The sequence below is a fragment of the Centrocercus urophasianus genome, unplaced genomic scaffold, assembly GCF_019232065.1.
Source record: "Centrocercus urophasianus isolate 14NV4802_14NV808 unplaced genomic scaffold, USGS_Curo_1.0 seq_34, whole genome shotgun sequence".
NCBI classification, from domain to species: domain Eukaryota; kingdom Metazoa; phylum Chordata; class Aves; order Galliformes; family Phasianidae; genus Centrocercus; species Centrocercus urophasianus.
Window position 1 is genome coordinate 8,391,049 of NW_024884911.1, and position 20,787 is coordinate 8,411,835.

General features: G+C 53.4%; 1 protein-coding gene across 2 annotated transcripts in view; it reads left to right on the top strand.

Moving 5' to 3' along the window:
• The first annotated feature begins 15,883 nt into the window (after nucleotides 1-15,883).
• Nucleotides 15,884-20,787, top strand: part of LMX1B (LIM homeobox transcription factor 1 beta) — a 94,113-nt gene continuing 89,209 nt past the window's right edge. For both annotated transcript variants that reach the window (XM_042830901.1, XM_042830902.1), the window contains exons 1-2: nucleotides 15,884-16,022; nucleotides 16,237-16,423. In XM_042830901.1, coding sequence (XP_042686835.1) covers nucleotides 15,884-16,022; nucleotides 16,237-16,423 — 326 coding nt within the window. The remainder of the gene's footprint in view (nucleotides 16,023-16,236; nucleotides 16,424-20,787) is intronic.

Genomic DNA, 20,787 nt, shown 5'->3' on the forward strand with positions numbered 1-20,787 from the left:
ATCCCTCCCATTCAGCCCTGCTCTCTTTGGTGCATTGGTGCTGCAGAGGTCCTGCATTTAAATGACACTTATGTCATCAATGAAGACAAGTTCAAGCCATCCCGAAGCTATTCAGTATTTAGCCCGAAATGTAAAATTCCCAACGATGGTGCTGTTACCAGCAAGCACAGGCACAGTAATTCCCACCCATAGTAGCAATAACTGTCACATGGTGCCACACAAAGTACAGGAATTAATAATTAAAAGCCTTGAACAGGCTTTGGAAGAGCTGCATTATTATGTGCATGAGAAGCAGGATAAATCACAAGTAATTCAGAAGTATATTCCCAGGTTCACTCATAACCATCATGGTATTTGGAGTCCCTTCGGGAGCAATAAACGACATAGAGACCATACTATAAAAATAAACATGAACTTAAGTGGCAAGGATTCATTTAAACCAAAAGGGAAAAGACTTTGCTATTCATGCTATCAGTTTAACATAAGTAGAGCAAGTTTCACCTTGGAGCACGTGCCCAGTGCTTGGAGAAGGGGACGGCGGCGGAGGAGCTGGCTGCCAGTGGCTGCTTCTGTTCAGAGTTCTGTGCCCTGAGAACAACTGTGTGTGACTCAGGTCCCCATGCTTACAGCTAGTACTGCTGGTACTGCGAGGGCAGGAGGCAAACTTCAGCGTTTATGCTGATCTCACTCGTTTTAAGCCAGCTGAATGGATTTTAGAAGCCTGACCTTGAACCTTTTTTTTCTTTTTTTTTTTTTTTCCCGAACAAGAGCTTCATCATTTTTTTCCCAAAATCTTGCTCAGGTTTAAATGAGGACAGCTTTTCCAATCTGACATTCCCTTTTTCCCATAGCAAAAATAAAGTTAGAATATTCTGCGGCACAGATCAACTAAACAATAATTTAATAATAATGAATAAAATGTAAAATTCTATCACCTGTTTGATTGGTTCACACGGGAGGGGCACACCTTGGATCCATGCTTAGGTTCTTAGCAGAAAGGAGAATTAACTCAGAGGAGTCAAGGGGAAGGCAGTGCCAGAATGTATGACAGCAGACCTGTATGTGCATCGTGGGAGAATCACGCAGAGCTGAAGCCAACAAGCCTCACAAGCCTTCCTCTGGCAAATCACCAGTGGGGCTCAGTTCAGTGGGGATTCTGGCCTGCCGAGGGCTCGGTGCCGGCGCTGGCCTTGTGTGCACTCCTTGCTGTTTTTGCCCACAAAACTGCCTTTCCTCAGATCTTAACTGCATCTTGCCTCTGATCTCAGGCTCCTCCTTACAGGCTCCATTTCAATTGGCTTTATAAATAAATACAATTCCAATGTGTGGTCTCACGGTGGATTATTGAACTGGCTCCAAAATGCTTTTCAGCAGTATGAAGCTAACTTTCCTCTGGGTTATCAGTCTCACCTCACACTTGTTTCACTTGATGTAAAACCCCGCAGGGTAAACACACACAAGCACTTGTCTTTCCCTCGATAGAACCTTTTTCTAATCTCTTGAAGAAATACCATTGGAACTATTATCGGTGTAAGGCAGAGCAGGTTCGCGCAGCGCGGCAGCTACGTGCAGTCTGCTGTAAGAACAGTAGATGGAGCTGAGGGAGAAAAGAATGAGCAGTGCGCGCTCCTCCCGCGGTGAGGTTCAGCTCTTGCTCTGACCTGACTGGGAAAAAGAATTCCTCATTTCGTTTTTTAAGCTTTGAATGCAGTACAGGAAACAGTTCTGTGCAGCTCTGCTGGCTGGATGACCGATGGCAAACAGTGACTTCTGGAACAGGAAAGACTGGTAGGCAGCCCAGCCTGCAGGGTGAGGAACGCAGAGCACGGCAATAGGACAGTGGTGTTGCTTTTCTGGGAAATGAAAGATGGGGAGAGCAATCTTGGAGGGCAGCAGTAGTGTTCTGAGCACTGAAGTAGCTGTTCCCCATCAGTGGACCCCACAAGGTTATTCAGATGGGCTTTTGTGACCCTTGAGCTTGCTGTGACCAACTCAGGATGCGGACAGCAGGTCCAAAATCACTGCCATCATTGACAGTCACAGTGCCTCCATGGAGAAGGTAACTTCTTGAGAGCAATAGCAGCAGGTTCAGTGGAGCTGAGGATTGTCCTCTTAGAATGCACATATTTGCAATGGAGACGTTCGGTTTGAACAAACTGAACCATCTGAGGTTGATGAACGGTAACTCGAAATTAACTAATCCTGGGCTGCAGAATTTAACAGGCTGTGCTGTGCAGGAAGTGTCCTCAGCAAGTTCTTGTTTCAAAAGGCTTGGAGTATAAGAATATGAAGCTGAAAATTCATAATTCTGCTCGCATTGGTGAAGAGGCTCACATGCAAATTTATACTCCAAAGTCATCCATCATCTCTGTCAATTTTTCTGATGTCTGATAACCTTTTCTAACATTAGGGCTGTGGTTTAATTTGACTGTGCCTTTAAAACAGTGTTATTCTTTTAATATATTAACCATACAAAAACATCAGACAAGAACCCAGAGAGAGCAGACGGTACCAGCATTCAATATGGAGAGTACAGGGATTAAAAGCAGGAGAAGTACAGCTGTGATGCCCAATTGCTCATATGCCTCTTCTTTTCCATTTCCCGGTCTCCGCCTCTTACCTCCAGGCCCTGGGATTCCCAAGAGGCAGTCTTTGTAGTAATGACGAAGCAAAGAAGGCATTCTGTATCTCTGCCTCCTCAGCATCCTGTTACCACGGCACCCACCTCACTTAATAGCAAACCCGCATTTTCCATAGTTTTCTTTTTACTGTTGACATATGTAAAAAAAAGCTTTTCTTGTTACCTTTTACCTCCCTTGCCAGATTAAATTCCAGGTGGACTTTAGCCTTTCTCACTGCATCCCAAAGGCCCTGGCAACATTCCTACGTTTTTCCCAAGTGAACAGGCCCTTTTTCACATTGGACCTTCTTCTTCCCTTTGAGTTTATCCATGAGCTCCTTCCTCACCCATGCAGATCTTCTGCCTGCTTTCCCTGATTTCTTACTCTTGGGATGCATCAATCTGCAGCTTGGAAGCTGCAGGGCACTGGGAATCTGACTGCACTTTGTTAAAGGTGCCTTTATTGGTGCTGAAATGGTAAAGGACAAAAGAGACAGTGTTGAATCCTGCCTGTGGTTCAAGGAAGCTGAGCATCTCTCTTTGTTTGATGTCTCCAGCTATTTTTAGCTCTTGCTGAAAGTATTCTTAGAAGTGCAGTTCTCTTCGCACGGTGCTGCTTTCCCGTGGGCAGCAAGGAATCTCCTCCCTGCTCGTCCCCGAGCCGTTCTGCACGCCGTGTGGTGAATGGTGACAAAGCAAAGCAAGGTGTAGCTTGGTGTGGTCCTTATTCTTTCTGTACTTGTTTTCTTTTCATCATCTGAAACTTGAAATCTTACCAGGAACATTCTGGATTTAAAAATGCAGAAAGGCTACAACCTCCTGTTATTCTAAGCTTTCTCTGCTGTTACTTTTCTCCCTTTCTGAGGCCCTATCACGGGTGATAAGGGCAGCATCACTCAGTGTCTTGGAAACTTGAGGCACAGGCTGGTGAGCACATCCTTGTTGTCACAGGGCACGTGACAGTTTTTACACTGTTACTATTTGATTTCTGGTACAAACAGATGTTTTATGGAGGTTTTGGAGAATATTCGATCTATGGGATTAAATGAATAAGTTCCTATTGAATCTACTGGGACAGATGCATTGGACGCTGTGTGTGTTCTGGTGGTGGAAGAGTAACACCCAGGGAGGAAGGAACTCGTCCTTCCCTTTTGTTGTTCCCCAATGCCTTCTGCTGAGCTGAGTGCCCCACTCTTATCAGGTTCTCGTCTCTGTGCTGGGATGACTGAAACAATCCTAACCTACTGATGCAAATACGGTGCAATGCAAACGCTCTATTTCTCTGAAAACTTTAGGCAGCAAACAAAAGTAGAGTAGAAGGGTGTTTTTTAAAAGCCCTCTAAAATTTCAGCCTGTTTCCTTTACTGCAAACAATCTGTGTCCGTAGTGCTCAAATGCAAGTGGTGCTTTACAGTTGTAATTATCCAAATGTTCTACACTTAACGTGTAAGTATTAAATCCTCGTAAATAGTGCTGTCATGTCTATTTGATTTTAATTGTTTTGTTGTTAAACAAAACAAGCACTATATTTAAATTGATTTCCCTTGCAGTTCCGTTGTTTAGCTTTTCTTCTATTTTTATTTCTATCTTTTAATGACAAAGAGAAAAGTACATCCCTCCTGTACAGCAGGCAACAGCCAAAATAAAAGCACATCAAATGAGCTTACTTAAACAGACATACTCATAAAAAGTTAATGAGATATCAAATAATTACAGGAAAAGGCTGAAGTCCAGCTCTGCGTGGAGTCTAAAGGTCTGAACTGTATTTAAGACCGATCAAATAAAATGTGTGTTGATGGTATAACGCCAAGGCTCTATCATCAGCAACGCATCCATTTTTTTCAAGGACAATAAACTTTAATGGGCTAGAGGAGTTGCATCCAAATCCCATAAAATGCCCTGTCATTGGACGTGCAGAAGAGACTAAAATTGGTTTTATGGTTCAAAATATTACCCTACTGTGGTTTTGCTCATCACACTTCTATTTTGACACAGGAGCTAAGTAACATATTACATTATAGTGTTCTAAACGAGTGTTTCTACTACAGGGGCAAACACATCCTTGTCATCTGCAAACAAATGTTGTTTGTTCAGCTAAGTGGGGCCGTGGTGGTGCTGGTGGAGCCGTGTACCAGGGCTTTCTCAGCAGCTCTCCCTGACACAAGAGGTGATCCCCAGCAGCAGCAGGGAGAGGGCTGAAGTTTGGAGGAGGGGAAGGCGGTCACTGCAGGGTTTGGGCTGCTTCTGCCCGTTATCCTTGCTGGGCGGTAGTGCAGTCTGTTGGCTTGGTGAAAGCTTAAGGGATAAAGGACTTTGGTGCACCCAAGGTGCCTCTCGAGATGCAGATGCAGATGCCGTGCGCTCTTCAAGGTGCGGATAGGAGAGACCTGCTCTGCCTGTGCTTGTGGCTACACACAGACACGGGGCGTCCCAGGCTGGGAGGAGGCAGAGCATTCCTGTGCAGCATGGAGGGATCTGGCTTGGGCACCAGGCCAACCATGAGTGCAAGTGCCAATGTTTGTGCTGGCTCTGCGGCTGGGGGTGCCCTTTCCTTCTCTTTTGGGTTGCACTAATTCCATATGGGATGTTCAGCGGAGAAATTGGGCTTTTTTCTGGCTCTGTGCACACCCTGAAGCAATGCTTTATTCCAGAGGTTCAGAAGGTACTTCTGGCAGCAAAGGAAAGCAAACAAACGGCAGCAGATGGTACCCTCTGCTTTAGCAGCTAGGAATAAAAACAGAGAGCGGTTTAAGATCTCTAAACTGCTCTTGTGATAACGTTAAAGATACACGGAGGATTTTTAACAAGTTGCTTTAGCGGTGGGAAAATGGATTTCCTTTCACTGATTTTAAACGCTCCAGTCAGCATTCTTGTCTCCACCTGCTGGTAAAAAGAAGCCCATCTGCAGCCCTCGGCCGCGCTGTGCTGCAGGCGCTGGGTTACCATGCCGGCTTTCACTCCGCGTTAAAGGTCTGACTGATGTTATTTGCACACAGCAAACTCTGTAGATATTCAAGGTATACTGGGATTGTAGAATGTGCCTGGAATGTATATGTTGGCAGAAGCTCCTTCGTGAGTATTTCACTATAGTGAAACCAGTGCTGTAATGCAGTCCTCTTCTTTCTTAAAGATGCCTGTATCATTTTAGAATATATAAACAACTCTTAAATTGTTTTCCCTGAGCACCAACAGGATTAGAACAGCAGTTTCAGAGGTGAAAGGCCTGTAATTAATACAGCATGCCAATCAAATCCCATCAGTGAAACACATTTCATTAATATTTGTTTTTTCTCTGTTAAATCACGTTCTAAACACTGTAACAGCTCACATCTGTCTTTCATAGAACAATTGTAATTGAAATTAAAATTTTAGTTTTTCTAAGGTAATTCTATTTTAGGAGTGTACATTCTTGCTGGTGGGTGCATGATGTCTTCAGCTTTATATCTCAGAGCACTGAAAGCTCTATCTGATCAATAGCAACTGCTTGGTTTGTCTTTCACCCGATAAAAGGAAACAAAATGTTTCCCTGAAAATTCCTCTCCATCTTTACCATGTTTGGACCTCCTGTCTCCTGCCTCTTCCCAGCTCTTCCCCAGTATTCAAACACAGGCAACTTCAGCCCATCTCCATCACACCCTCTCCATCTCTTTGCTGGGTTCTGAGGCTGGAGCCGGGCTGTGCGTGTGGCAAATAATAAAACCGTCCCCTCCAGAAGAGTCCTGGTGTCCTCACAGCCGCCCTCAGGTGATGAATCCGGGGACAGTTTAGAATGACAGAGATTGCTTCAGAGAGCAGTGACTGCTTTGGCAACAAAAGGTTTCCCAACAAGATGTTGATGTCATGCAACTTTTATCCATTTTGTCTGGCAAAAGAAGATTGAAAGTTCAAACTCAGACAGGCTTTACAATTTCTTATTTAAACAGCAACATTAATATATTATAGAATCACAAAATCATTAGAGTTGGAAAAGACCCCTAAGATCGGCTGCCCACCTCCCAGCCGTACTCAACCATGCCCACAGCACCGCCTCTTCTTGAACACTTCCACAGGCAGTGACTTCACCACCTCCCTGGACAGTCGGTTCCAGTGCTTCCTACTATCAGATTTACCAATGAACCACACTTTTTCTTAGTATCTTTGGTTGCGACTCCTTTCCACACAAAGCCAAAGAGAGGAATTTCAAACACAGAAAGCACCGGGACAAAAACCTCCTGAATACAAATGTTGCATGCTCCTCAGTGTGTGACCAGCTTGCAATCTACTAATTGAGGTCTGATGCTTTCCTCGTGCTCTGCAGTGAAATTACTCCAAGTGATACAGTAGTACGAGCCCTGATCCTGCCACTTCCCCAGCCTCACAGCTGAGGAAAACAGGACATGGGAGTGCCTTAAATGCACTCAATCGGCCTCCTGAGTAATCTTATAACTGTCGTATAAAATAAATAAATAAATAGTAACAACACGGCGATATTCTCAGTCTTATCCCATTTTTTTAGAAGCGATGGCTTCATTCCCTGACACCGGTAAAGAAGCGCTCACGTGAGCTGCGGTTTGGGAGCCGCAGCCCCGCTCCGCTGTCGGAGCCCCGCGGCACGGCGCGGCTGCTGCTCGGTGTGCCGGGAAGGGGAACGGGAACGGGGCGGGCAGCGCTGGGGCAGCGCGGGGCTCTCGTCCCCCACATTCCCGCAGCCCTGCGGCGCTCTGAGGGCTCCGCGCTCCGCGCTCGGGGCCGTTGAAACGCCGCTGCGGTGGCTGCCGGGCCGGGCGGAGAGTTCGGAGACGTTTTTTTTTTTCACGTGAAGGCAATAATGCCGTTCATTTAGGCACAACGTGGCATTCAAAATTAAAAGTGTAAACGCCTTTATCTACTGGCTTACGTGACAGGCTTCTTGAGCCCGAGCTTTTAATTTTGACTTTTCTCTCCTAATTCGAGCTTTCCTAAAACAACGCCGACGGTTGACAAGGTGTTTGCCTCCGTGTGGGCGAACGCCTGAGCAAATCAGAACTCATCCTACGGAGTCACTGCTTCAGGAGCGCGGGATGGGCGCTGCAAGGACGGCTCACTGCGCCCGCGCCCGCAGGTGAAGAGAACCGCGACCCGACGCGTTCACGTCTGCGGGGATCGCAGGGAAAAGTCGCCTTGAAGTTCTCCGTTCCCTGTTTCAGTTCACCGCTTTTTAACGCAGGTTAAAAGAGTGCTCTAAATATGTGGTGAATGTGAGTGTTCTACTACACAGTTATCATACAACGGGATCCCCCCCTCGGACACACCCCAGCTATTACACAAATATTGAACTCCACAATATTTGGGGTTCTGGGAAATCTCCGGGGAAAACAAAAGACAAAGTCGGGCTCTGAGCCGCCCTTTCCATCGACCTCTGCTCGTTCTCGGTTTTCTGCACGCAGAGCTGCACTGAAGTGTACGAAAAAACCACATCTACAGCAAAAGAAAAAAAAAAAAAAAAAAGAGAGAGAGAGAGAGAAAGAGAAAGGGGAAAAAAAAAAAAAAAAGAGGAAAAAAAGGAAGAAAAAGGGCAGGCAGATCCAAAGCACTCCTCCATTCTTACCAAAAATAAGAATGCTAAAATAACGAGGGGAGCAAATCTGTAGTGCGGGACTTGTCAAAGTGGTTCATCTGCAATTGCCTCAGTGAGGCTAACGGTGAAAGTGTTTATTGTTCACGATAACCTTTGAGCCCTGGGATCAGAGGATTTCTTTTAGGAAAACACCTTTCAAAGAGATCACTCTTCAATCAGCTGCCACAGTCGGCTTTACGCACACTTACTATTTCTCTTTATCTGGGAATGTAAGTGCTGCGCTCACTGACAACGGATTGAAAATCACTGCGTTCTCCCAACTCGGAACGGAATGAGGACGGACCGCAGTTCGGCACAGGCGGCTCTCTTTCAAAAACTACCGAGCCGGTGCGGGGCGATCGAAGCCCTGGCTTCTAATAAAGACCTCCGAGGGCCGCTCCGAGTCTCGTCTTGCCAGTATGCAGCGCGTCAGATAAACGCAGACATGCAAGGGAAAGAGACAGGACAAGAAAATGCTGCCAGAAGAGCCTGCAGCTTCGTGTGCATCTTTAGAGTGATCTGTTGGCATCAGGTGAGAACATGTCATGTTGTGGAATTACATCACGCAACTGCTCTTCATGACAAACTGCCGGCGCTGTGTGGTGCGGATCTTGGGAACGGGAGCCTGTAAGTGAACCGCATCTGAGATGAGAGCGACGGGAGCGGCTCCGCGGAGCTCAGCGCTGCAGAGCGGGGCGCGGAGCGAGCAGCGCTCCCGGAGCACTTCTCCCGGGTTGGGAGATTTGCTTTAGCGTTACTCTGCGTTCTGTGTGGCACACACACACTCCAGTGATTTCCTTCCCTCTTGTCGTACTGCGTGTGCTTGGAGTCCCAAAGCAAATATTTCCACCACTGCATTCTTTAATGACAGTGCAGTAATCACTAATATAAACCAGAAAGGAACTCTCAGCTCTGCTATTCCAGGGGATTCTCAGGCTGGTGATGTTAACAGCGTTACTTATTCGCACGGTTTCTGATATCTCCCCATTTAATGTGATCGTTTTCTATTTACAGAGGTGCGGGAGACCCAAAGCAAAAAGACCCTGACTATGTAACGTAACAAAACCACCTACTGATTGTATTTGCTGGTAACCATTAATATCTTACGTGAAAAGATAAACTATCTCGCATGCAAATCCCTCTCCTTTTTCTGTCTGCTCTCGGTCTTTATTTCATATTTCTCCCTTTGGGAAGCAACAGGCAGAGCAAGAGCACCGCGAGATCGCCGGCTGCAGCCGTGTAAAGCGGGAGCCCCGAACTCCCACAGTGAACCGCGGGCGCGGAGCCGGGAACCCCCGGAGGGCTTCGGCCACGCACCGGCCGCGGCTCCGCTCTCGGTTTCCCACGGAAGGTGCGCGGATCTTAGGAAGTCCCGGGACGGCAGCGGTGCCGTGACGGCGCCGTCGTGCAGGGAAGAGAGTGGTCGGCGGCAGTCGGGATCCGCGCTCCCTTCGGCTAGGCGGCAGGAGACGTTGGTCGTAAGCGAGCGGCTGCCCAGCCTGCCCAGAAAACGATTTCTCGTTGTTGGATTTCGTTCGCTCCTGAAAACGTGCTTTTATTAGATTTGTCGATTAAAGGTATAGATGTGACCCTGCAGTGCGTCCGCAAAGACGAGGAGCGAGCAGCTCTGTCCTTTCCAGGTGAGCCGCCTGCCCTCCCGTCCCGACTGAGCCGAGCCGTCGGAGTCCCCGGCGTTGCCTGCAGCCCGGGCCGGAGCGGGGAGCGCTGTGCGGATTGAGCGCACCGCGCGTACCGAGCTGCGGGCTGCCCGCAGGGGCTGCCCCTGCTCAGCTGTTCCCGGCACTGCCCCCGAGTCCCCGACGGCTCGGCTCGGCCCGGTTCCACGAGCAGCGCTGGTCCCGCGCCCCCTCCCGGGCAGCCCCACGCACCTGCCGATCTGCGGGGAAAAAAAAAGCGGAAGATTCGGGTGCACTCATTCCTCCTTGCGGCTGCTGGGCATCTCGGCCTTCTTGCGCGGCACGGCGCGTCCAGCCGGGCTTTTGGTGCGGTTCCCGCCGGTGCGGAAGGTGCGGCTCTGCGGAGCGTGTCACGGCTGGTAACCGTGCGGGCGCTGCCTCGTCGGTGACCGACGGCTGCGGAGCATGCGAGACCGACGGCTTCGGCAGAACGCCCAGCGCTGGGCTCGATGCACACACGGCGATACGGGCACCTGCCGAGCCCCGCCAGCAGGAGCCCACCGGCCTCGGCACGGCCCCCTCACCACCTCACCACCAGCCCGTTGGGCTTCGGAATTCCTGGGGCCGCGCCGAGGGCCCGAGGGGGAGCGAGGGCACTTCGGACCCGTCCCGCAACCCCGGGGCAGCGGTCTCCCGCCCCCGTCCCCCCCTCCCCCGCCGGTCGGCGGCCCAGCAGATGAAAGGCTGCGCTCCAGGAGCGCCCCGCGCCACAGGTCCCCCCCTAGCCCCCCGGGTGCACATGTCAGAGTTCACAGACCTGGCTGCTGCCTTTACAACGCTGAGCTGTAAAAGAGCGGATATTAAACCCGTATAATGGATCCAACTCCAAGGAGAGGTTAAATTTCCCAGTGAAATGAAGGTATTTGCCCTGAACTGGGAAAAGGACCCCCGCCCTCCCCCGGGCTGGGAAACGCGCGGAGCCATCAGAACTCGGCGGTAAACTCTGCCCCCAGCCCTGCACCTGGCACCGGCCGCCGCCGGACCACATGTGCACGCCACGCCGCTGCCAGCCGGGCCCAGCCCGTCCCGTCGGGCCCCGTCCCTCCCACTCTGTCCCCGCTCGCGAACACGGGGTGCCCGGGAGGGCGAGTGCGGATTGATGGTGGGGGCGAGGATCGGCCAGGACGAGGTCGGGGTCCGGCTCGGTGTGATGTGAGCGGGGACCGGAGCCGGGAGAATGCGTTGGGACGCGGGCACGTTTTCCGCTGCTGCCGCTTCTGGGCTCCGAGCTCAGCCTCTGTCCGGAGCCGGGCCAGACACGACAGCCTCTTCTCAGCGCGGCCGCTGGCGGGCGGGGCAGCTCCCGGGGCAGAGGGGCGCGGGATGCGGACCCTCATGCGCCGGGAATGCCTGGGGAACTTCGAGGCCGGGTCGGAAGAGGCCAAGGTGCCCCACACGCGGCCCAGTAAGAGGGTAAACCCCGTCCCGGCGGTTCCAGCGCCGGGCGAGCCTTCTGCCTGCGGCGCGGGGAAAGCAACGCGGGGCCGCGCCTGTCGCCGGACGGGGCCGATTGCGTGGGGCTGACTTGGCGCCTCCCGCGGACCCGTGCCCGCGCCGGCGGGGAGAGAGGGCGGCGGAGCAGCTGCGCGCCGAGCCGGGACCGCCCCGACGGGCCCCGAGGCCGCCGCTCCTTCGGGCGGGCGGAGGGTCCGAGGCCTGCGGCGCTCAGCAATGCGGGAGGCGCTCCGCTGGCGGGGAGAGGACGATGGGCCCGGCTTCGTCTGCCACGCTGCCCTCAAAAATCCACTTAAAAAAGATGAAGGCACATGCAAATGCGTGGCGCCTTCTTGCTTGTGCCTTTAATCATGGTAAATTGACTCTCGTTCCTCCAGGCCCCCCGAAAATACACACAACGCGCACCGCACCTCGGCGGGGTTGGAACTCCCAGCGCGCCGCGCACTCGCACGCACCGGGACCTGCCCGGGGCGATCTGGCGCTGCACGGCCCCGTGCGATGCCGCTTCCTCAGCAATTTTCCTACCCAAAAGCTGCCGAGAAGGGAACAACAGAGATAGCATCGGGCTGCCTATATCAAAGAGATCCTGCTTAATTAAAGCGGCGGCGCGGTGCTCTCCGTCTTCCCCACGGCGCGGCCCGGACCGCTCTCTGCCGACGGTTCTCGCAGCCCCCGGGTGGGGCCCTCTGACATCCCGCGGGGCGCCGGTCCCGGGCCCCCTACGGGCAACGGGCGTCCCCCCCGTCGTCCCCCACCTGCTGCAGGGGCTGCGGCCCGAGCCCCGGGGAGGGGTGGCTTCGAGGCTCGGGGAGGCACCGCATTCTGCGCAGAAATCATTTGTTTGTGCCACCGAGAGGCAGCCCGGTAATTTATTGTTATTGTTAGCGGTAACTACACTTCGCGGCTCGCTTACATTTATCCTTCCGAGGGAGGCAGCGCGGGCTACATCCGTCAGCGCCGGGCGCACCCGCCAGCCGCTCCGAGTGGCCCCGCAGTGCGCTGCGAAAAAGAGGGCGGACGGCAGAGCGGCTCAGAGCCACAGGGCCCGACGGGGCGGCTCGGGGCCTCCGCCGGCTCCCCCCTGCCGGTGCCCGGGCCGCAGCTGCCCCCGTCGGGACCGCCCCGCAGCGGGCTGCTCCCCTCGCAGCGATGGTCGATGCCGAGGCCGTGCGGGGCGCGCAGCGCCGCTGCGAGGGGAGAAAAAAAACAAAGAAAGCAGCCGAACCCCGCAGCCCCATCACTTTCCGCTTGTCGCACGGCAGTGGCAACGGGAACGAGCGGAGCGGGCAGCTCCGCGCGGGGCAGCCCCGGGATCGCGTCCGCCGACCACGAGAGTCCCGAGCTCGCCTCGCCCCGGCTGACCCCGGTCCGTTCCCGGCCCCGCAGCTCCCGCGGCGCTCCGGGTCGTGCCTCTGCGCGCCGGCAGGGGGCAGGCTGCGCTCGGGGCCGGGCCGGGCCGGGTCGGGCCGGGCCGGGCCGGGCCGCGGAGCGATCGTCGCCTCCAGCGGCCACGGGAAGTTCACCCGCAGCCGGGGCCCACGATCGCCGCTCGCGAGGCCGCCCGCACTGCCGGCGCAGCCAATTCCCGTCCCGCGGGGATCTCCTCGAGCCCTCGGGGCCGCCCGCCTGCCCGCCCCCAGCCGGGAACTCAGCAGAACACGCGAACGCGGACGGGCCGCACACTCCACAACGCGCGGACATCCTCGCAACCGCCCGGGGACCGCGCTCTTAAGGCAGAAAAATCGCGGAGCTCCTCTGTCTCCGTCCCTTCGAGTAACGCGGGGCCTCACGATGTCCCGAACGCGCGCACAGCGCCGAGCGGAGCTCTCGTGGTCCCGCACGGGGTCCGACCGCGGCCCGGAGCGGCGCTTCGAGCGGGGCTGATGCGGCCGCGGAGCTCTCGTGGTGGCCGCAGCTCCGCGCCGCTTCTCTCCGCTCCGCCGCCTCGTTCGGGAAACACGGAGCGGTGTTTGGCCGCTGTGCTCTCCAAATTAAAACAAAACACCTCAAAACAAAAAGATTTGTCTTGCAAATAAATGCCGAATTAGAAGCAAGCCGCGGAAGGTGGGGCTGCGGGGCTCGGCTTGGTTTTATTTCTGTGATGGTTTTGCGCGTGGGTGTTTTAATTGTATTTTGTTTTTTCGTTAAAAGCACTTTGGAAACCGAAGGTAACACCTCATCGAATGGCTCTCGGGGCAGCGGGCAGGGATGGGAGCAGCCGGCGCGAGGGAACCCATCTTTAGGGCGATATTTGTGAGTGAAAGCCGAAGAACAAAGATGGAATGGATCCCGGGGGTGCAAGGATGTTGAATTCCCGCTCCGCTCCTCACGGCCCCACCGCACGATCGCTTCGCTATTTTCGTTTGGTTTTTTTTTTTTTGTTTTTTTTGTTTGTTTGTTTGTTGTTTGTTTCTTTACTTATCTTTTCTTTTTTGGTTGGTTGGTCCCTTTTGATTTTGATTTTGATTTTTTTTTTTTTAATGAGAATTTACGAAAACTATTGCGGAGAGAAAAGTAGGGCTCTGATTGTCCTCGTAGTCGTAAGAGTGGGGAAAGCCCAATGTGGTGGAGAAACCGAATCTTTACACGAAAATAAGGAGGTAACAAAGAAAATTAGTGTACATGAGATGCTTTTCTGTCCTCCGATTGAAGTCTGAAATTTAAGCAGCTTTTTATCTTGATCTCAGAATTGAATAATCGTATATTATTTTTTCAGCATTAGCTACAAAGGTTTTCAGATTTATAATGTCCCGAATAAAAATAAAATAGTCTCTATCACTTAAAATCCTTTCCAAAATATTTGACTAAATCACGAATTTCACTCAGAGCTGTTTCTGCATGAGCAGGAAAAGGCTTTATCTTAAGACCCAGAAAAAGACGCATTAAGTAATTCAGGTTAACACTTGTCCTGCTTATTAAATATCAACATTTGAGGAGCATTACAAAATAAACTCTCTTCCTTCAGCGGGGTCACAGCATAGCACGGGTCACATTAAGAATCCCGCGCAGAATCCTTTCCAGATTTTTATTTCCTCAGATTTAAATTTTAACAGTATCAGCAGAGAAACAAAAACGAAAGGAAAGCGCGAGCCCGGGAGCTCGGGAGATCTTTGTCCCGCGTGCGGAGATCGGTGCGTCTCGCTATTCGTGGATCGGTTCCGAACAAGAAAACAGAAGAGCGCATTATATTAAAATATGTTGTTTTTGTTTTTGTTTTTGTTTTTTCACATGCATATTGTGTGCAAATATACGCATTGTGTGTATAAACACGGAGCATCTACGCGTTTCAGTACTTTTGCATTTAAGAGTACGAAAAAGCACAGCACATCCGAAGCCTTCGGCACGAAGCATTATGTACGAAGGGCGCAAGGAGCCCTCCGGGGCACAGCGCGGGGCGCTCCGCCACCCTCAGCCCCGGGCGGTGCCGCGGGGGACACGCGGGGCCGCCGGGCGCTCCCTCGGGCAGCGCGGAGCTCCGAGCCAGGAGCGGCTCTCAGCTCCGGACCGGCGCGGGCCCGGGCGGCAGCGGCGAGGCGACTCCGGCCCCTTCAGGTGCCAGCGCGGGAATCGGGCGCGGCCCCGGAGGCTCCCGCTCGAGGGCTGCCCGTCGTGGTCGGGCCCCGCCGCCACCTGCCCGCGCCCGGCCGGGGGACGCCAGAAGCGGGGGAAGCGGCGCAGCTACGTACCGCTGGGCAGGAGCCAGGAGCCGCCGTCGGGCCGCGCCGCCGGCTCTCGGCTGCCGCCCGGCCGGTCGCGGCACGGCGGAGCTGAGGCTCGGGGCTGCGGGCGCCGCTCCGCCGCGCTCCTCGGCGGCCGCGCTCTCTCCTCCCGGTCCCCGGTCCCCGGTCCCCAGCCCGGGGCGCGTTCCGGCTCCGCACCCGGTCTGCGCCCCTCAGCCGAGCAGAGGCGAGCCAGACCGGTCCGCCCCGGGGTGCGCGAAGCCCTCCCGCCCCGCGCCCCAGGCGCCGCCGCGCTTCGGGGGCTGCGGGGGCCCGCCGGGGCCAGGGCACTATTTGACGTCGAGGAGACGGATCACCGCTGCGCAGCGATACTGCGCGCACCAATGGAGTTCAAATGTCAGCAAGTTTGAGGAGGGGTGAGGCGCCGGGGGGTGTGTTCCTCCGCCGCGGCCCCTGCTCTAAACGGCGCGGCTCCTCGGGACGCCGCATGGCACAGGGGCTGCGGAGCGCCGGGAAGCCCCGCCGCCGCCCGGCCCCACCGCTCCGCCCGGCCCGGCCCCGGGAGGGCCCTCCTGCGGGCGTGGGGCTCGGCGCTGCCGGGAGCAGGTGACACCGCGGCCGTCCCGCGCCGTGTGCGCGGCAATGTGCGCGCCCGTGTAGCGCGGCCGCCCCATGGGCACGGCGCCGGCTCGCTCCTCTGCCCCCCGTCTCTGGAAGCGCCGGCAGGAAGCGCGCCTCATGTCTCCCAGATAAAAGTAAAAGCGCTCCCTCCTCCTGGCAACGCAGCGCCCCGCGCTCGGCCCGACGCGGGGTGCGCGGCCCCGCAGTCCCCGGCTCCCCCGCGCCGCCGCCCCATATGGACATCGCCTCGGGCCCCGAGTCCTTGGAGAGGTGCTTCCCGCGCGGCCCGAACGACTGCGCCAAGATGCTGGACGGCATCAAGATGGAAGATCACCCGCTGCGCTCGGGTCCGGCCACGCTCGGAGTGTTACTGGGTGAGTCCCGCTCGCTCCTCGGCCGTGCCCCAGAGGAGACGCTCCGCGGCTCCGCGCCGTCCCGGGCTACGCCGTGCGGGGCTGACCGCGGGTTGCAGGCGCGGGACTGAGTGACACTTCGGGGCGCGCGCCGGGAGCGGCCGCTCCGCGCGGTGCTGCCGAGCTCGGGGCCGGGGCCGTCCCGCCGCCTCACGCCGCGCTTTGCCGTTCGCAGGGTCGGAGTGCCCGCACCAGGCCGTGTGCGAAGGCTGCCAGAGGCCCATCTCGGATCGCTTTCTGATGAGGGTGAACGAGTCCTCCTGGCACGAGGAGTGTTTGCAGTGCGCGGTGTGTCAGCAAGCCCTCACCACCAGCTGCTACTTCCGGGACCGAAAGCTCTACTGCAAACAGGACTACCAACAGTAAGAGCACCGTGCGCCCGACGCGGCCCGGACCGGCTCGGCTCGGCGCGGCGCGGCTCGGCGGCGCGGCTCGGCCCGGCCCGGAGAAGCGCCGCGAGGCTCCGAGCGGACGCCCAAAGCGCCGCTGAAACGGGGCAGCGCCCGGGGCTGCCGAGAGCGGCGGGGACCCCAGCGCCGGGGCGGAGCGGCCGCCTGGAAATGAGCGTTGCGCTGAAATAACGCGGAGTCCAAACGTCCTCGCGTTTGGACCCGCTGCGCTCCGCGATGCCGTCGGAGGGGGCAGCTCGTTGCGGCCCGCTCGGCTGTCCCACGCGGCTTTCGGGGGCACCGTCGCGGGGAGCCGGGCCGGTGGGCTCCGTCCGTCCGAGGCCGAGACCCGTCCCGTAACCGCCCGCGGCGCCGGCGCTGCTTAGGATGGCCCTGGGAGCCGCGTCCCTCCCGCCGCGCCCGGGCGCCGACCCGGCCGGGAGGAGCCCGGAGAGCCGCGTGCGGGCGGCGAGCTCCGAGGTGACCTTGCGGGGCCGTCGGGGCGCATCTGCCCGGCGGACGGGGAGCGGGCGCGGGGCCGTGCGGGTTGTGCGGGGGTGAGAGTGGCCGTGCCCGCAGGGGCTGGCGCCGACCGTGGCACCACGGCCGGGCGGAGCAGGAGGAGCCCGGCGCTGCCTCCTTCCTCGCGGGCCCGGGCGCTCCCCGCGCTTTATTTTATTTACACTTTGTCCCCAAAATGTCAGGCTTTGTCGGGAAAGAGGCCCCCCGCCGCGCCGTGTCCTTGTGCGGAGACAGAGCTCCGGCCCTGCGTGGTGTTTGTCCTCCCCTGCAGAAGCCCACTTCATGCTTGTCACCGAAATTGAGGATCCTTTTTGTGCCGGGAGGGGGGCGAACATGGGCACTTCAATCACTAGGACATAATATGGCTCTGCTAGAAGTCTGGCAACAAACAAAGAACAACAACTATTGGTTTGCATCAACTTTTGTCAGGCATTCAGCAGGCTTCCAGAAAGGCCTGAAGTGGCTTAGTGGCAACAATGTGCATTTCATAGCTACAGCATGAAAATCCATCTCCATGGAAACTGGTAGTAAATGCTAACATGACATGCTGAGTATAAATATTGTTAGGGTTATAACTCTTGTATAAATGGCCCAGATAAATGTCCCCCTGTTTAGGAATTACAACAAAACGTGTTATTTCATACTGCAGCCCTTACCAGCAAGCTATTAAAGAATCTTCCACGGGCCTGGGTACTTCACATGAAAGTAAACCAGAGTTCTCCTCTGCTCTGCCGCAGTCCTGCCATTGTGGGGCTGAAGCTTTAGCAATATTTGTGTTTTCTCGGGCTGCTATTAGGGAAGCACCTCCACATCCTTTGCATTTGACTTCTACACAAAATAAAACACACCGTAGTGGCTCTACTGGGAGGTCAGTGAAACTTCTGCCCGTGTAGGCAATATTACCTTAGGAACTTTTCTTAATGGAGAATGAATTTAAAGTGGCTGTTAGTCTACCTGAAAAACATACAAACAAACAAAGGGCATTATTTGGCAATATAAATATTTATGCTTATAAACGAATGTATCACTTCAGCCCTATCTTTTAGTTTCTATAAAAATAAGGATAACAGTTTGTAAGTCGGAAACCAAGGTGATAGGAGTATTGCTTCGGGGGGAGAGAAACTTCTTTGACTGCAAATAGAAATGTAACTTCTTCAGAAATTTCTGTGTTATCAAAGGGGTCCGATTGTTCAGGGGGAGCGGGGTAAGCAGGCTGACGAGCAATAAAAAGATATCAACATGTTGGCCTTTGTTGCATCCCAGCACCTAGTGTGACATTACATGGTGGCCTGCTGTGTGTGCCCCCAAGGACTGACAGCAGAAGGAGCTCACGGAAAGGGGAGGGGAGGCACGGTACATCCAAATTTGTTTTCTCTGAAATTTTATTAGCCCAAAAGAGCAAACGTTGACATCGCTTGCGTGCTTTTCCTCTCCGCAGTGTTTTAGCATGGAGAAACCGTCTTTTGCGATAGCTGAAGTACAAAAGAGCCATAAAGGCACGCGGGCTGCTTCCGCGGCGGCACGATGCAGGCGATGGGTTTTGTCAGTGCGGAGGAGCAGTGCAGCAGCGGCGGCTGCTCAGCCATCTCCTGCTCACAGCCGGCCCAGAGCTGCCCGGTGCTGAGCGGCGTGCCGGGGTGCAGAGCTGGGACGGCGTCGGTGCAGAAGGGCACTATCAGTAACATCAGGTGCTTTCTGTTACTGGAGTCCTGCTTAGAGATCTCTGGAAAAAAATAGAAGAGGGAGAATGAAGATTACTGAAATATCTTAGTTGCTGAAATGTACTTTAAATAGATTTTCTGTATGTAGTAATGTAATTTAAAGGTCAGATTTCTCCAGAACTCCCAGGACTATAATCAAGTGCTCTGTGTGTATCTTTGGAGAGCTGCTGTCTCGTCTTTCTAATGAAAGCAAGCTTCTGATGGGTCAGATATCAGACCTTAAACCTTTCACTGGGTCAGCAACGATTCCTGCCCATCCTGGGATGAGGGCATTTGGCATTAGGGGGGGAGGCTGCAAATATTTGTCTTTTTTTTTTTTTTTTTTTAATAAAAATGTTGGCTGTTGTCTGTCTGGTGCTACCCCTGTGCTTGGAATGTTAGAGTAAATCCTGGGGGAGACGGCTTAGTGGCCCAAGCACAGTTTGAAGCAGTCAGAGGTGCCTGATAAATCTAATTGATCACAAAAGCACCGCCGGTCTATCAGTAGAACCTGCGTTTTGCTGTGCATGTGTTCTGTGCTGTTTTTATAACGGGGCAATTCAACTTTTTTTCTTGAAAAGCACATACTGGTCTGTTGATTTCATGTGAAGTATTTACTTTCTAAGATGTGCTGTTTTGAGGGACACAATACCTTTGCTTGTGGGGCTTTTAGGGAAAAATACGGAGCAGAACAATGGCACCGGGAGGGCGGACTCTTGCAAACCTGAGTCAAACAAAATCGCTTTGAATTTAATGAGACCTTTGCCAGACTGCAGGATCGATACTCATTTGGAACCTTACATTCACAACTTTTTCTACAGAAGTTTTTTTTTTCCCTGATAAATTGAAACCTTTAGAATGAACGCTTCTCAAAAATAGCTGTTTTACGTAGTTATACTCAGGTTATTTGCTTAAATGAATTTATTTGTTGTGTCACTCGTAACAATGCTTCCTGCTGTAAAACGTTAATATTAATATTACATTTCTTTTCCATTTGTATGTTCCTTTTTTCTCTGTTTTTTTTCTGATCCTGCTTTTCTTCTGCTTTGTTTTCTCCTCACTACTCGTTGTTACGTAATGATTTGCCCCAGTTACTGCTGATATTTAAATGTGTCTATGCCACGAACAAAAAGCATCTCAGGTTACATTTTTATATCTACTCAAAATAAATATAATTTCTAGAAAGACCCATGTTCTTATTCTAGTTTTGAAAATAAAGGCTGTAAAGGCGGTCATTTATTCAGGGAACAGCATAACGAGCCTCACAGTTCGTTTTTCATAATTTTTCATTAATGCATTTTCAGTTTTGCTTAGAGTGGGAAAGAGGAGTATGTAGATTTTTGTTAGATTCTTAAAGGCACGTCAGGCATTGTTTTAGCATCATTATTGGATGCTATCAAAGAAGTACTTGCGATATATTTCTGGTGCTTATTTGTACCATTCTTCATCTTTGAGTCCTTCCTTGCCTATGTCTGTACTTTCTGTGTCAGAGCAACGTGGAGCAGCGTGTACCTAGCAGGAAGGAAACAAAGTGCTGGGAAACCTTGTTGCTGTGTAAATGTTAACTCCCCCAGATTTTGTAAATTCTTTCACACGAGCTTAATACTGAGAGTGATGCTTCCTGATTCAGCTGTGTTTTATATTCAAAATAATACAAAGGCTTCCTATTAATAAATGTGTCTAATTTTCATGGAGGTTATTTTTCTTCCAGAGAGAGAGAGAGACAGAGAAGGGAGGGAGAGAGAGGGAAAGCATTTCTGCCATGAGAGCGGGCTGTGGAATGTAGGCAGAATTCAAGGCGCACGAAGTGACTCGAGCTCTCAAGTTCTGCTGCGTGCAGAATGGGCAATTCTGTCTGCTAACGGGGAGATTTTATTTGCTTTCAGTTTTCCTCGGCCGTTTTCTTTCAAGCAGGCTCACTGTTGGTCAGTGCTGTCCCGCTCAGCTCCTGCGCTGGGCCAGCAGCGCTCCCTGTTTGTGCCGTTGTGCGACAGCGTGAGGACGAACTGCAGCTTACAAACGAGGAATAACGCAGGCACATGCTCAGGACGTACAGTAATGATTAAAGTTATGTCATCCACTAAAAATGCTTTTAAAAGTGTCTGAAATACTCTG